The following is a 16852-nucleotide window of genomic DNA, read 5'->3' on the forward strand; positions in this document are numbered from 1 at the left end:
TAAAAGGTCTGTTTTCAAATTGTTTTTCTTTCAAAAGGAAAATATTATTATAAGTTACAACTGAAAGTGCTCTACTTTGATACAGTAATTGAGACTATAATCAAAATTCACGCAATTTATTCCACATACTTGAGTTTATGAATTTCAATTCCTGTACTTTCCACATTCATGCACTTTTTCAGGTTTCATTCTATGCAGAACTTCTCTGCTTTCTACAAATTTGAAGGTCAAAGAAATTGAGTCAACTTGTTAAAAATGTTGATACATTGCCAGATGAAGTTATTTTACTTATTCTGTTTAAAGATTAAAGAGAGGTGACATATTATTGCTGGACTGTTAATCCAGATACTCAGGTAATGTTCTGGGGACCTGGGTTTGAATCCTATCAGAGCAGATGGTGAAATTTGAATTCAATAAAACAGTCTCGATTAATGATGGCCATTGTTGATTGTCAGAAAAATCTCCTCTGGTTTATTGTTGTGCTTTAAGGAAAGAAATTGCCAACATTCCCTGGTCTGGCCGACATGAAACTCCAGACACACAGCAATGTAGTTAACTCTTAACTGTCCTCTGGACAACTAGGGATGTGCAATAAATGCTGGCTTAGCCAGTGACGCCCTTATCCTGTGAATGAATTTTTAAAAATTAGAATATACTGCAATAAGCAAAGCAAGAGTCAGAAGTAATGGAGTTAATGATTGAAAGTATTAATTTGGAATTATTTAGATAAAATTTTAACAGTCTGGAAGTATATTTGACAGGAATATGACATTGAATGGTAGGATAGTTTCTGAGAACCTGTGTAATATTGCCTGATGCAATGCATGTATATAATGTAAAGCATTTTATGTTCTGGAGAAGGCTGAACCTTCTTCGTATGTGACTAATAAAATGTGACTGGGACAACATGAAGCATGTTACAAAAATCACCAGAATTCAGGATGGATGTCAAGAATAAAGCTTAACAGTATAATTGGTCCTTTCGTGTGGAGTGCTCCACCATTCAGTACAGTAGGTAGGACCCAGGATTTGATTGATGTCCCTCTGCTGCGCTCAGTTGGTTTGAAATCACAATGTTCCTTTCATTGAGATTTTAAAGGCTGGGCATAGATGTACCAAGAACGATTGTATCAGTTTCCAGCTTCACGATGATTAAAGAGACAATTGTATTCTCCTGTGATGGGTAGGAGCCTCAGTCATTCTTCTACAAGTGTTAATTTCAACAGACTGGAGTCTCCTAATTCTATGCTTGAGTGAAGCTGGAGATGATGCAAAACAAATAAATTATCTTCTGGTTTAAGCTTTCTCTTCAAGCCAAGCGTGAGTGAAAAAATTTATGATTATATCCTTGGGAGTCTGCAACAACACTGAATCCACGATATATTTTGTAAATTATTAGAGTTTGTAGTGCTTCAACTTATTTTGTTGTTCTCAGTATATCTTGACACCCACTTAATTGTATGGATTGAAATGTAATTGAAAGGTCAAGTAAACACCAAGCTATGTTAATGTTCATTGTTTTCAATGCAGAAAATAAACATTGTCTATTTTCATAACTATAGTAGTGACCTTTGTGGACTTTAGATTAAATGCTCAATTAGTAATTTCTGTATCACTTAAGAATGAGAAAGGTCTCTTGTGTTATATTACTTTGAGAGGGATATGCTAATGACCAAGTCACCAGGATATAGAACCCATGACTAGCAGCTATTGCGCAGACTATTTTACAGCATAGGGCTTCAAATATAATTTCAGAATAATACTTGATGCATCTCTACAGTGAGTCTGCTAAGCATCTTGTATTATATCTTCCAATAGACTAAAGAAATTTCCATTCTATTCGGCTAAGTGTAAGTTTGGATTTAATAAAAATAAAACTGCAACTTGTTTTGTTTGAAATGATTTTGTAAGATTATAGACAGAGACAGTCGGCATTTCAAGTGAATTTTAAACATGAAATCAAATAATTAGGGTTCATCAGAGTCAAATTAACAGATAAGCAACCCATACAAAGATTACATCAGATGTTGCTGCAGAAGAATGAACAGACTAGCAAGTTGAACTTAGCCCCTATCTTTCTTTTGCTTCCTTTATTTGATTTCATCCAAATTCTGCTTAAAATATCATCCACAAGCATATACATGCCATAATCTCGCGATACAGACTTGTACCGGTTGCTTACAAGTTATCCAAGACCACAGCAAAAACTTATTTTCTCAAATCTATTGTGTCAAGACTAATAAACTGGTGTTTTGGATTTGGATAAAAGTATTATTATGGTTGATTATGGATAAATTAAAAACTAAAGTAAACAATGTATGGCCCAACCGAGAAAGCAAGCTCCTCTGACCTCAGAAGAGAAAATGCCAGTCTATTTGTAATCTTTTAATTCTAAGCTTTAAACTATAGGGTTAATATAAGATGAAACCAAGTTTAAATGCATTATTTTGGTATCAGTGATGTTGCTGACAGTCTCTTGGTTTACAATTTGTTGGATTATATTGACTGATGCATAATCAGATTTGATTTTCTTGAAGTAAATGAGCACTTTAAATAGTTACAATTCTAAATTGGTAGGTTTATGTTTGGGTGAATAGATGAAGCTCCTGAAAAATATTGATACCCTATTCATTTAACTAATCCCATTTTTATGAAGGAACTTGGTCAGCTGGAGCATATATTGAGTTGCATGCACGTTCTCCCTAATCTTGTCGAAGAAGTATGAGCGAAGCCTGCAGAACCTTAACTCCAGAGAGAGTTGCTGATAATTGAAAAATGTCAAAAATGGTGCCAAAGTATTTTTGTAACAGTCAGAAATTCTCTCCAAGCCCAACATTTTAAAACATCTCTGGCAGCTCATTTATATGTGACATGGAAACTTTGTGTGGAACTTGATTATCTCATGGGGCTCTTAGATTAATTCATTTTAGGTTAAAATATCCATTTCTAGGACTGAGTGCAAGAAGGTTATTAACATTTTTAACTGAGACTATAGTTACAAGAGTGATTAAAGATCAGTCAACACAGTGGTAGATCTCATTTCACAAATAGACTGAAATTATAAAGGATATGGTTAAGTTGATTCGTTCTTGTGGTGCAGTGATAGTCTTTCTAGCTCTGGGCAAGGAGATCTGGGTTCAAGTTCTACTTGCTGTAGAGATGTGTCACAACATCCCTGAACAGGTTGAGTAAAAGTATCTATAATCGAGTCGGTAAACAAGTAGCTCTAATTTAGTAGATTTTAACGATTTTTTGAAAAATAAATTACAAAAGCAGAAAGGAATGGGTTTGGACTTCTTGTAATTAGTAGCTAACTAAATGAACTTACGAATGCAACAAGTAGTTAAAAAAGGAGTGACATATACTCTAAGAATTGACTTACAGGGAAATTAGTTTTAGTGAAATTTATTGCAGCACAGAAATCAAACTTCTACCCTGACTACGTTTAAACTTTCTTCATAGCAAAACAACTGGCAACACGTTTTCTTTTGTTCTGTGGAGAAATTCTTCCCTCTCTCTATATTACTCAAGGCTAGCTTCCCATTCTGTCTAGATACCAATATGTTTGCAAAGATCATCCAGTAACGACATAACTTTATAATATTACAACCACCTGTGAGAACATAAAAGACCTCACTTTAAAAATTCAGCCAAATTGCTGAAGCTCTGACATTCTTTCAGTACTGCACTGAAACACCAACCACAATTACAAGCTCCTAACTCCGGAATAGGGACTGAATGTAAAATCTTGTTTCAGAGAACATTATGCTACCATTGAGTTAAGTCTCTATCTTGGAACAGACATAATGTTCTCTGTAACAATGCAACTAAATTGCCTTTGAAGAGTCAGTTTCCCATTACCAAACTACTTTTGGACATAGTAGTGTAGAAGTTACATTTTAAGCTTTGAGACAGATCTCTATTACTCTTAGAAAGTAAGGAAGTTAATTCAGTTGATCCTGGCCAAAGAAGGAAATAAATCTTTAAACTTTGAAGAAAACCACTAGGAATCTTGTTTCTCTAATACCATTTTGCATGCTTGTATGCTTCTATTCAGAAATGGTGTGCTTAGCTTTGAACTAACAAAGCATTTTTGAAGTGGTGCTCAAATACTTTGCTCTATCTGACAACTAATTATGTTTTCTTATTGTGCGTCAACAAAGAACAATGTACCCGTTGATGCAGCCAGAAGCCATCTTCCTAAACATTGCAATATTCCTGAGTCCTTACTTCCAATCAGTTTACTCCAGGGTAAGAATTCCAAGTGTTCTGGCAGTTGATTGCACTCATTCATTTGAAGTATTGTTCTTTTTTAAGTAAGTGAATAATCTATTTAAATAACATCAAACTGATAAAAGTTAGAATAGTTTATTAGTAGATCAGTGATTTTTAAACCAAATAATTTGATAAAATTTGGAAGAAAATTGGAGCATTAGTGAAATTATGGAATAGAGCTACTAAATGTGGGTAATATATTTAGATAGAGTAAATATTACAGACTAAGATTAATTATATAGTTGCTTTGTAGTGACAATATGATTCCACCTTTCCTTTTGTACTAATCTGATTTTTAAGAACTTTGCAAAGGTAGGTCAAATATTGGAATTGGCTTCTTGTGTGCATTAACCCAAGCACTGAGGGATGGGGTAGGATATCAGAAAAATGCAAAGCAATGTCCAAGATAATTTACAGGGCTACAGAGAAGGTCTGGAAAATGGCACTAACAAGGTAGCTGTTTCGGGAGCGAGTGCAGGCATGATGGGTCGATAACCTTTTCCACTGCAAAATTCTGATTCTATTTTTAAAAGGTTTGTTACAGAATGGCACAGCATCTGCTTGATGGCTACTGAACTGAATATTGTTATGGACTAGGCCAGCCCACACAAAACATTCTTAAGCAGGCAGACCAGACCATAACTTTGCAATTTGTTTCACTAAATATACAGTGAATATTACCCGAAGTAAGTTAGCGAGGTTGACTACCCGTTTTTAAAACTGACAAAAATGTATTCACAAAATTACACAATTAAACACAAAGAACAGAATAAAGAATTCCTACACAGCTCAGTCTATCCAAACTAGACTTAATTATGCTGTTCTGAATATGCAGTCCCAATAAGCAACAGTCCCAATAAGCAAACACCCCTAAAACACAGTAAAAAAAAGGAATAGATGCATAAAGGTTGAAGTTAGAAGGACAGGAGAGAGAGAGAGTTTGTTTCCATACAGCTAACTTGTTTTGGCCCGAACTGAACTGCTCAGCTAGAGAGCTGACCACTCCCCTTTCATTATACAGGTCACTTCTAAAATATGACCACTTTTGCCTGAGGTCTCATCTTTTTACATGTAAACACAAAAGCCTCTTAATACTCTTTAATCTCTGTACCAAACAAGCCTAATTGGCACCGAGAACAGTTTATGATCCCTCTCAAAAAAATCAAGGACACAGTATCCTTGAGAAAAGGAATAGCTTTTAGAAAAAAGGGACCAGCTTTGTGACACCTTCCCTCTCTAAAAAACTGGACCATCAATATCAAAAGATGGCTTAATTTTTAAAACCCTTCAAAAACCCAGTTAGTAGTCCAAACACACATATACTCTATACTAACTGTAAACAAACAAAAATGCACAACCACATGCAAATTCAGGCTCTGGCATACTCGCCACCAAACTCTCCTGTATCTCATTTGATCCTCGATAACCCATCGGCAATCACATTTTCGCGACCTGCTACATGCACAATTGTCAAATTGAATGACTGCAACAACAGTCTGGCATTTCTGTCCGTAAATTTTTCCACAAATGTCAATGGGTTATGATCAGTGTATACGATTGTCTCAGATGCATTGCTTGTAATACAAACACTGAAATGTTATCATGCCAACACCAAATTTAAATTTCTCTCTCAACCATTGAGCATTTCTGTTGATGAACGTTCAACTGTCCAGAGAAATACTTGATGGGTCTTTCTATTCCTTCGTCATCCTCCTGCAGGAGCACTGCACCAACACCCACATCACTCTCATTGATAGCCACCTTGAAAGCTTCATGTAATCCAGGGTGGTTAATACTGGGGCAGTGGTTAACACAGTTTTTAGGCTTTCAAATGTCTTTTAACAGTTTGCTGTCCACTGAAACTTCTTGCCATTTTGTAACAATATGATAAGTGGAGCAGCCACACTGCTAAAGTTCGGCACAAACTTTTGGTAAAATCCACTCAATGCCAGGAACCGTAGTACTGCCTTTCTCATTGACGATGTGAGAAATTCCCCAATTATTTTTGTTTTTGCATCATGTGGGGCCATTTGTCCATGTCTCATAACATGGCCCAGGAAGGTGACTGGGGCTTTGGCAAATTCACTTTTAGCTAGGTTTATCACAGCCTGCATTCCAAAGTTTGATTAGATTAGATGATTAGATTCCCTACAGTGTGGAAACAGGCCCTTTGGCCCAACAAGTCTATACCGACCCTCTGAAGAGCCACCCAGATCCATTCCTCTAAATTCACCCCCTGACTAATGCACCTAACACTGCGGGCAATTTAGCATGGCCAATTCACCGAACCTGCACATCTTTGGACTATGGGAGAAAACCGGAGCACCCGGAGGAAACCCACACAGACACTGGGAGAATGTGCAAGCTCCACACAGTCACCCAAGGCAGGATTCGAACCCGGATCCCTAATGCTGTGAGGCAGCAGTGCTAACCACTGTTTAGTATAAATAAAATCCCCATAATTAATATAAAATCAAGTATGTATTAAAAGTCTCATCTGCATTTAAAGCTTCTTTACCTATGGAACATTCCCAATTTTCATTTCAGAAGACACAAAAGCAACAAAAGGATAAATTCAATCAGAGTTTGCAGAATTCTGCAATATGATTCATGAAACCTTTGCCAACATAAAGTAAAGTAAATGCAAGCCCTTAGTATGGATACAAGTGCAGTCTTTTGGACAGAGACAAAAAATAAACTGCAGATGATGAAATCCAAGGTAGACACGCAGGAGGCTGGAAGAACACAGCAAGCCAGGCAGCATCAGGAGATGGAGAAGTCAGTATCCAGGTTAAACCACCACCAGAGAGCAACCCTATGGTCCAGTCGGACTCCGGCAACTTTACCTTTGCCTATGATACAATGATCAAGTCCTGGGCTAGTGATCATATTAGAGAGTAAGGGAAACAAAAAGACGACCAGAAAAGTTTATTATCTTTTAAAGCTTGAACTAATAATGATGAGCAGCAACTAGAATGTTTCACATAGTCCAGTGGTTAAAAACTTGGAGTCCTGTTTAATGAACTGAATGAAAATCCAGCTCTTAAATTTCACAGACACAGCCATTCCATACCAATGCACATAGCCACATTAGAGTGTTGTATGAATATGTGATGCCATCTGTAGCCAGTTAGGTAAATAGGTGCCAACAATCTCTTTCTCTGACCAGATCTACAGGGCTTACTTGATCTAAAATGTCAGAGGAAAATCACTGGGTAATCTGATGAGAAGAAGCTCTTATCTTCAACAAGATGTAGTTTACTGCAAGATAGCAATTAGATACAGGTTACCTTAGTGGGATAAGCATTGGGAAAGACTGTTGGGAAACATAGCACAACAGGTCTGTCCTCTTCAATATCCTGAAGTGTTTTCTGTATTTTCCCCACTCAAGTCAGTATGTTATAGTCAGATTTGGTGAAGCTTAGTGCACCCTTAAATAACTTTTTCAGAACCTTATACAACAGAGAGATGTAGGAAGGCAATTTGCTTCAACATTGTGAGTTAAGTAGCATCACAGTAATTGCTTGTGCTTTAGTCAGATCTGTACCTTCACACAAGAGTCATCTAAGCATTTTTCAGTTACTTTACCTGAGCACTAATGTCATATTTGCGCACAGTCAGCATGCTAAGGCTGAGAAAGCATCTCACACGGACGATCATACATGGGGAACCGTGGGTTCTGAAAATGTCAGCACCTAGAGTACTTTCTTCTTGTATAATCTTCCCTTTCAGGTTCTCCAAGTTTTTTTTGCTCCTCCTAGGCTGTCATTAACACCCAAGTGGTAGAGTCAAAACTCAGTCCTAAATATCCTTGCTTCAAAACTCTCCATTGACAGTTGTTGCACTAATATGAGTTTGAAGGGAATTTTATTATATTCTAAAGAATAATATAATAAAGAATAAAATAAAATTCCCTTCAAACTCATATTAATTGAAGGATCAATGCATTTCCCTTCAAAATTAAGACCTATTTTGATATTTCATGGTCGAGTACTGTGCATCTATTGTAAGGGTCCGATTAAAGTTCTGTCACAAAGGGCGGCAACTGCATGAAATTAGCTAGAAAATAAACAACAGCCAAATCCTGGAAGAACAAAACAGGCAATGTTACTATCCAAAAAAGACAGTTTAAACATTTTAGCTCTGGACATTTTCTCTGAACACACACACACACACACATGACAATGAGCCTACTTAATGTTTTATCCTATTCTGTTGTAGTTCAGATAATCTGATTATGAGAAACGTGCAGATTACCTAAATACTGCAATGTTAGTTATCAATACAGTAGGATAAACACTTGTGTCTATGTCAGACTTCTTTTTAAACAATTCCATTTTCTTTTAGGAACATCAAACTCCTAAAGATTGCGCAAGTGATGAATGCAAGGTGGAAGGTATTTAAGCAAAATTTCTCATACTGAAAACTCATTTGTTTTAGAGATAGTTAAAAATGCATTATATAAACAAAATCTTAATCTTCCTGATCTCTACAGGTTTTGTTTAAAGAAATGTTTTGCAGTTAAAAGCAGAAGAAACAAATTACCATCTAGCTACCTACCTGCTCAGAATTTTTTCTAACAATATTTCTTTGCTTTTCTGGTTGTGTGACCGCTTTGTAGAACATCTACGTTCTGCCTGCAAAAAAGACCCCTGAGCTTCCAGTTGCCTGCCACTTTAACACACCATCCTGTTCCCTGGCCAACATCTCTGTCTCATAAATCTATACATAAAAACAAAGAGAGCAATAAACTGTAATAACAGGTTTCATTACCAATTTTTATTGGTAAGTTCTCACGTATGTAGACTTACAGTAAAAATACATGATTGACAGCTATGTGCCATATCTCAATTGCTTTAACATCTTACACTTTTTAAGCTCCGACTGTGTTTCTTTGCATTTTACACTCTCTGACCTTCAATTATAATGCTCATAATCTTATCTCTTATTATGTTTTTAGAAAATAATGACATAGAAGGAAGCCATTCATCCCATTGTCAAAAGAGAGCTTTCCAACTTAATCCACTTCTTGGTCAGTGAGACGATAGGTTATAGCACTTCAAGTGCATATCCAACTTTTTAAAAATGTCACTACCATTCTTTCATGCAGTGACTTCCAGTCATCCATACCATCTGGATGAAAATGGTCTCAACTGCCTTTAACCTTATGTTCTGGTCATTCTTCTCTCTACTGAGGGAAACTGAACTTTCCATCCACTGTATCCAGGCACTTCATAATTTTGTACATCTCAGTTAAATCTCCTTTCAAACCTCCCCTGTTCCAAAGCAAACAAATCCAACCTGGGCAATCTTTTCTCATAGCTAAAATCCTCCCTTCCTAGCAACATCCTCATTAATCTCAAACAAAAACAGAAGTTGCTGGAAAAACTCAGCATTTCTGTCAGCATCTGTGAAGAGAAATTAGAGTTAACAATTCAGATCCCCTGACCCTCCCTCAGAACTGATGGTGGCTAGGAAAATGTTAGTTTATATGCAAAAGGTAGGGTGAGGGGGGGGGGTAAGAATAAACAATAGGTGGGGGGATAGATCCATAGAGATAGAACAGTTGGACCGAGTGGATAATGATGTGGGTAGGAGGATGATTGGCTGTTAATGGAGACTGTTATGGCTAACAATAGGCAGTGTGTAATGGCAGACTATGTGATAACAAGGCCTGCGGGTGTGTGGTGGACGGGGCTAGGACATTGGAGAGTTCAGGCCCTAAAATTATTGAACTCGATATTGAGTCTGGAGGGCTGCAGGGTGCCCAAACAGAAAATGAGATGTTGTTCTTGCATCTTCTGCACAGCTTTGGTGAAACACTGCAGCAAGCCTGAGACAGAGATGTTGGCCAGGGAACAGGGTGGTGTGTTAAAGTGGCAGGCAACTGGAAGCTCAGGGGTCTTTTTTGCAGGCAGAACGTAGATGTTCTACAAAGTGGTCACACAATCTGCGCTTCATTTCCCCAATGTAGAGGCTACATTGTGGGCAGCGAATGCAATAGACTAGATTGTGAAAAATGCAGGTAAAGTGCTGCTTCACCTGAAAGGTATGTTTGGACCTTTGGATATTAAAGAGGGAGGAGGTAAATGGGCAGATGTTCCACCTTCAGCGGTTTCAGGGTAAGGTGCCATGGGGCTGTGGGGGATGCTCAGAGTATAGGAAGAGTGAACAAGGTAGGCCCGGAGGGAATGGTCCCTGTGGAAGGCACACAAGGGAAGGGAAGCAGAGGGGGGAGGGAATGTGTATCTGGTGGTGGCATCTCGCTGGTGGTGGCAGAAATGGTGGCTGAGGATCTTCTGGATGTGGATAAGGGGAGCCCTATTTGCTGTTGGGGTAGGAAAGGGCAGAAGGGTTGGACTCCATTAACCTTTCCTCATTAATCTCCTTTGTACCCTTGCCAGTGCAATCACATCTGTCCTACATTAGTGACCAGCACTGTATGAAGTAATTTACCTTCAGCTACTAAGTGTTTTATACAACTCTAACGTAACATTTCCATTCTTATATTCTATGCTGTACTAACAAGGTAACTCAATCTTGTCTTATTGTCATCTACCTATCCTTCTACCTTTTGAGATCTGTGGACATTCACTTCAAAGTTTTTCTACAATTATCAATATCATGCCATTCATTGTGTATTTCACTGTCTGACCTCACACTAACTCTTACTTCCCAAATTGGATTCTATTTACCATTTTCCTACTCAGTACTGAAGCAACAGACTGTGTATTTGGATTTTTAAAATGATTTAAATAAGGTGTCACTTAAAAAGTCACTGTACAAAACAAGTTATATTAGCATGGATAAAGGATTTAAGAAGAAATGGAAATTGGGACAAATTAGTAATTTTAAGGTTGACAAACTATAACTTGCCAAGTACCGTAGGAATCAATGTTGTGACGACAACTATTACTAATCTGTGATTTGCATGCAGGAACAAATTCTCATGGAGCAAAGTTTGCTGATGATACAAAGATAAGCCAGAACGCAATATGTGAGGAGGATACAAAGAGTCTGAATAGAGATATAAAGATAGGTTATGTGAGTGAGTAGACATTTGGCAAATGCAGTATAATATGTAAAAATGTGATGTTGTCTACTTTAGCTGGAAGAATGCTTGTACACAAATCAAAAAAAAAGTTAGCTCCCAAGTAAAGCAAGAAATTAACAAGGCAAATGAAATATTGGCCTTTCCTGCAATGAGTACTAGAGTATGAAAGCAAGGAAGTCGTGTTACAATGGTTCAGAGCGTTAGTGAAACTACATCTGGTGTATTGTGCACAGCCTGTCTTCTTTCTTAAGGAGAGAATATACTTACATTGGAAACAGATTAGAGATGGTTCACTGGGCTGATTCCTGGGAATGAAAGGGTTATCTTACAAGGAGAGGTTGAACAAGTTGAGCCTATACACATTGGAGTTAAGAAGAATGAGTGCTGGTCTTCAAACATAAGATTCTGAAAGGGGTTGACAGGTTAGATGCGAGGAGGCTGTTTCCTCCCATGGTAGAATTGACAGCTAGAGGGTGGAGTTTCAAAATAAGTGATTACTCATTTTGACAAAGATGAGGAGGATTGTTAACATTTGGAATGCTCTTCCACATTGAGATATGGAGGCTGGGTAATTAAATATATTCAATGCTAAGTTGGAGAGATTTTTGATCAGCAAAGGAGTGAATGGTTATGGCACTTGGGATGGAAAATGGAGATCAGGTTATAATCATATCATCCATGACCTTATTGAATGATGGAGCAGGTTCAATGGGCTGAATGGCCAACACCTGTTCCTATTTCTTACATTTAAATTAACTTTTACTACTCACCAGGGATATGTAATAACATCTCTGAATCGGTGGATTCTAAAAATAGATGAACATTTTAAAAACTTGTACTACTTGAATGAACTTTAGGGTAGCACAGTGGTTATCACTGCTGCCTCACAGTACCAGAGACCTGGGTTCAATTCCCACCTTGGGCAACTGTCTGTGAAGTTTGCACATTTTCCCTGTGTCTGCATGGGTTTGCTCCAGTTTCCTCCCACAGTCCAAAGAATTGGTGAATTGGCTATGCTAAATTGCCCGTAGTGTTAGGTGAATGGGTAAATGTAGGGGAATGGGTCTGGGTGGGTTGCTCTTTGGAGAGTCGGTGTGGACTTGTTGTGCCAAAGGGCCTGTTTTCGCCCTGTAAGTAATTTAAACTGTGAAATGCATGCAACACCTTTCCTGTTTTTGTAAAATAAATCCATAAACAGCTGAATAGTGATTAGGAAAGCTTCTTTTGATACATCGTTGTAATCTTTTATCAAACTATTGGAGTACATTTTATATATGTGAGTACATGTGGGTAACATGATGTAATGCTGGAATATTAACTGGAGAGACAAAGGATTGCTCTGGTGTCAGTGCTGAATTATCTGATTCTAGCTGTTGCTAGTATAGAACAATGCACCTGAGCACCCTGGCTGGATGGAAAATGTTCCCATCAAATGCCGATAAGAACAGCTGCAATGCACTGTTCTTGGGCAATTCACTCATGTAACCTCATAGGTGAAGAATCGCCAATTGTTGGTAAAAGATAAGAGAGATGATATTTGTGGAATGATGCAAAAGGCACAACATTTAGGGACAGAGGAAAGGAAATTAGAGAATAAAACATTTCACATCTCTACTTTGTGCTTTTTAAAGATCTGTTTTCCTTGATGCCGGGGCATATAGGGTTATGGGCCAATTACCCCCTTGCTGGAAAATGGGCTTATAATACAAAGGTGGTTGTTTTTGACTGGCACTGCTTCAATGCGTCTTCTTCTGTGCTGTTAACTGCTATGACTATGTTGTAAGTACAAACTCTGCTGAAAACACTGATGTAACATTGCATCTTAAAAATAAGTTTTTCTTTAAAACTGAAGACATCTTGTAATTTATATATGGTGTACAATGACATTTTTCTTTACCATAACTTGTATGGTGCTCGACCATGATCTGTATCAAATTTAGCATAGTAAATTTTCTATTGAAAATATTCTTCACAGACCTGATCACAATAGTTGAACTTTAAAAATCTCCAAATCTTATTTTGAAGGAATTGATTGTACACATATCAAGGAACTAGTTCCCAAAGCTTCAAATGGTGTATATATGATTCAGCCAGTAAGAACATCCAAGCCATTTAAGGTATTTAATAATTGTTATCAATGTGATTTAATTTAGATATTAATGTTTAAGATAGTGATCTGGCAATACCGATGCATTTCATTGTTTCCTAGTGTATCTGAAAACTGTTCCTTTTTTTTTCAGGCTAATTATTTATACAGTTCAAACCAGATTTTCCAAAATCAGAACACAATGCAGATTGACTTTGAAAAAAAATTGTAAAATGGAAACTATTCACCCTGGATCAACTAGATCATAAATGAGATCATGAATTTGTTTCTATGATTAAAGTTATTTGACAGATAAATTGAAAGCTGTCTACTCACCCTAATGTAAATTAAAATGCTAAGTTTAGAAGGGAAGTAAATTTAATTGACAAACCTCCCAATCATAGAGCTAACACCCACAATGGAGCAGGTTTCCAGATATCTACATACTTCAGAGCTGTCTGGGATATCTAGTTATACAGATTTTTTTTCCCCCAAGTGGAATGGTTTATTTAAAAATGTTGCTTTGATAATGACATGATCTGAAACAAACTGAAAACATTATGTAGGTTTTGTTAATGGTATTGTTGATTTGAAATGTTTTTAGGTGTCAAAGCTAGTTAAACCATAAAAGTCTCTCTTAATGTTGTTTGCTTTTGATTTAAATACAACAGAAAACTGTTGAGAAACTGATTTTAACACTGACAAGAATTTGCAAAGTATTCAAAGATATCAAACAAGTATTTTATATTTTATCTTAATTATTCATCAATAACCATTCAGGGCTTATCATCTCATTTACGTCTATGAGTTAATGATGCTTAAATCTGGTTTATATACGGATTCTATTTTGAAGAGACACTGAAGGTAATTCTTGGGACATTTCTCCTACGACATATTGTAGAATTTATATTGTTGTAATATGTTATAGGTATTTTGTGACATGAAGGATGGGGGTTGGACCATATTCCAGATTAGAAATGGTTTAGATTCCCTGAATTTTCAAAAAGGTTGGGCTGAGTACAAGAAAGGATTTGGACATCCTAGCTGTAAGTATTCTCAACTTCTGGAATAGTTACTACTTCTCAGGTTCACTGTTCTAATGGTCACATGACTGTCTTTCTATTACCTGCTAGAACTTTCAGCTCATCTCAGTTTTGCTACCTATCACCTGATATTTCATCGTCATCCTTGTGTATGGATCTTTCCATGACATTCTCCTTGTCAAATCTCCATAGCTTTTACTAACTGTACAGCCCCTACCAATTCTCATGGGAGGGGAAGGGGTAGATTTTGATTAAATATTTTATGAACGACAAAGGTCACCAACATAGGCTCTTAAACTGCAACGATCTTGGGAAAGAAGTTGAAGGACATGCAAGGAGTTGCTATCCAAGGGGGATTGAACAACATTTTAGTGAGATGTCATCTACCATCAAACTCAAATACTCATGCCACCTGACAAACTTACAAGTTGGAACATGTCCTCCAACTAACAGCTTTTTCCACCTCTTGCACCTTATCCTACTCTATACACATAGCTTGTCTTTGTTTCCAGTCCTACATATTTCCAAGAGGAAGACTTATAGGCTACTAATGTACAAGATAAACTTGATTTTGCACAAATCTTTAAAACATCACAAAATCACTTCTGCACAAGGCAGATGACTTTCTGCACACTACTGTTGATGCAACGATGAAAAAGGTCTTAAATTAATATAACTGCAACAATAGCCAGATGTGAACCAGAGGGAAGATATGCTGATTTTGCAATTAATAGAAATAAAAATCTTATAGGGTCTGAAATAGTTTCACTGGAGACTAGATCAGAAAAAAAAACTCATTTCCTTTGCATATCATTTCATAACTTGCAGAACTCCCCATCATTTCTATGAAATGTCAAAAACCCATTATAAAAATGCATTAAAAAATGTTTTCTGTGTAACATTTTGGAGTTTCTTCATTTATAAAGGTGAACATTGGCTGGGATTGGAAAACATTTACTTACTGACTAACCAGGCAAATAAGAAATTTAAACTTCGTGTAGAATTAAAAGACTTTGAAGACAACAGTGCACATGCAGAATATTCTGAATTCTGGATTGACAGTGAAACAGAATTTTACAGACTTCATCTGGGAAATTACTCAGGAAATGCAGGTAGAAACATATTTGTTTTGTCATAGAAGATTGTGGATTCATTTCCCAGTTTAGAACTTAAGCACTTGATCTATGCTGATACTCCCTTGGTACCTCAAAGGCCTATTAGAGGTGTTACCTCGAGCATGAACTATAGCAAATCACATGGTAAAATTCAGAGCTGTAGACCCAGTCATCATTTCCCCTCAGTAAACATCAAAATATTTCATCATGATAGCACCATGATTTTCAAGCAACAAGTGACATTACAAGTTCCTAAATGGGTTTTGAAGTGCTATGGGATATCCTGAGGAAATGATGACATTGGCACAAATGTATTATTTGCAACTATTTGAAAAGGCCAATTCCAGAGTGCTATCTATTCAGTGGAAATATTGGTAATATCATAAAGTTCTTAACTATTCTTTTTATAAAGCATCAATTCTTGGAATGCTGGCTAGCCAAATTTCTTACAAAATTACAAAGGAAAAATATGCTTTATATTTCTACAAGCTAAATAATGTAAACTAGTGCACTGTTCTGGAATCAAGTTGGGTTTTAAGAAGAAACCCACAGATTCCAAGTGGTTATGCTTCATTCTTGCTACAAAAGCAATTTTAAATATCCAATAATTTTATTTGTTTTAAATGTAATCCTTGTGATAGTCATTATTACACTACAGGAGTGGAGATGTCAATGACTGCATAAAGGTTGACAGCAATATCACTTGTTTTTGGGCTCAGGTGATGCTTTCAGAGGACCAGGACCCCCAGAAGATGACCAAAATAGTCATATGTTCAGTACTTATGACCAGGATAATGATGATTGCAAACCCTGCATCTTTGGTGACACTGCAATTGAAAGTTGCAGTGCTATGTTTGGTAGTGGATGGTGGTTCAGTCAATGTGGAATGGCAGATTTAAATGGAGACTGGCATTCAAAAGATAATAACATTGGCTGGTTGTCTGGAATACACTGGAAAACTTGGAAAGAGGTACCATATTCATTCCAAGTCAGTCAGTTAAAAGTTCAATCAGTGTAAGTTTGTTAATACAACTAGTGTAAGACTAATATAAACAGTAAACTTACATCTTTCAATATGTCACAACTTTTATCTAATTCTTGCTACCTAAGCAGATTAAAAACTGTTACAAATAAACATTGTAAACTTACTCAATATTAAAAATGTGCAATTTAACTTGTTTTACAATAAATCAAAACACTTGATAAACAAGAGAGGAAATGCTGCAATACTCAGCAGGTAGGGCAACATCTATGAAGAAATAAACGTTAATGGTTCAGC

General features: G+C 36.8%; 1 protein-coding gene across 1 annotated transcript; it reads left to right on the forward strand.

Moving 5' to 3' along the window:
* The first annotated feature begins 580 nt into the window (after positions 1-580).
* angptl5 (angiopoietin-like 5) lies at positions 581-16591 on the forward strand. The gene is made up of 7 exons (XM_043713202.1): positions 581-1320; positions 4164-4251; positions 8623-8671; positions 13355-13446; positions 14344-14461; positions 15385-15570; positions 16293-16591. Exons 2-7 carry the CDS (start codon positions 4168-4170, stop codon positions 16589-16591), a joined length of 828 nt encoding a protein of 275 aa, XP_043569137.1. The 5' UTR covers positions 581-1320; positions 4164-4167.
* The last annotated feature ends 261 nt before the right edge of the window (positions 16592-16852 follow it).

The sequence above is a fragment of the Chiloscyllium plagiosum genome, chromosome 23, assembly GCF_004010195.1.
Source record: "Chiloscyllium plagiosum isolate BGI_BamShark_2017 chromosome 23, ASM401019v2, whole genome shotgun sequence".
Lineage (NCBI taxonomy): Eukaryota > Metazoa > Chordata > Chondrichthyes > Orectolobiformes > Hemiscylliidae > Chiloscyllium > Chiloscyllium plagiosum.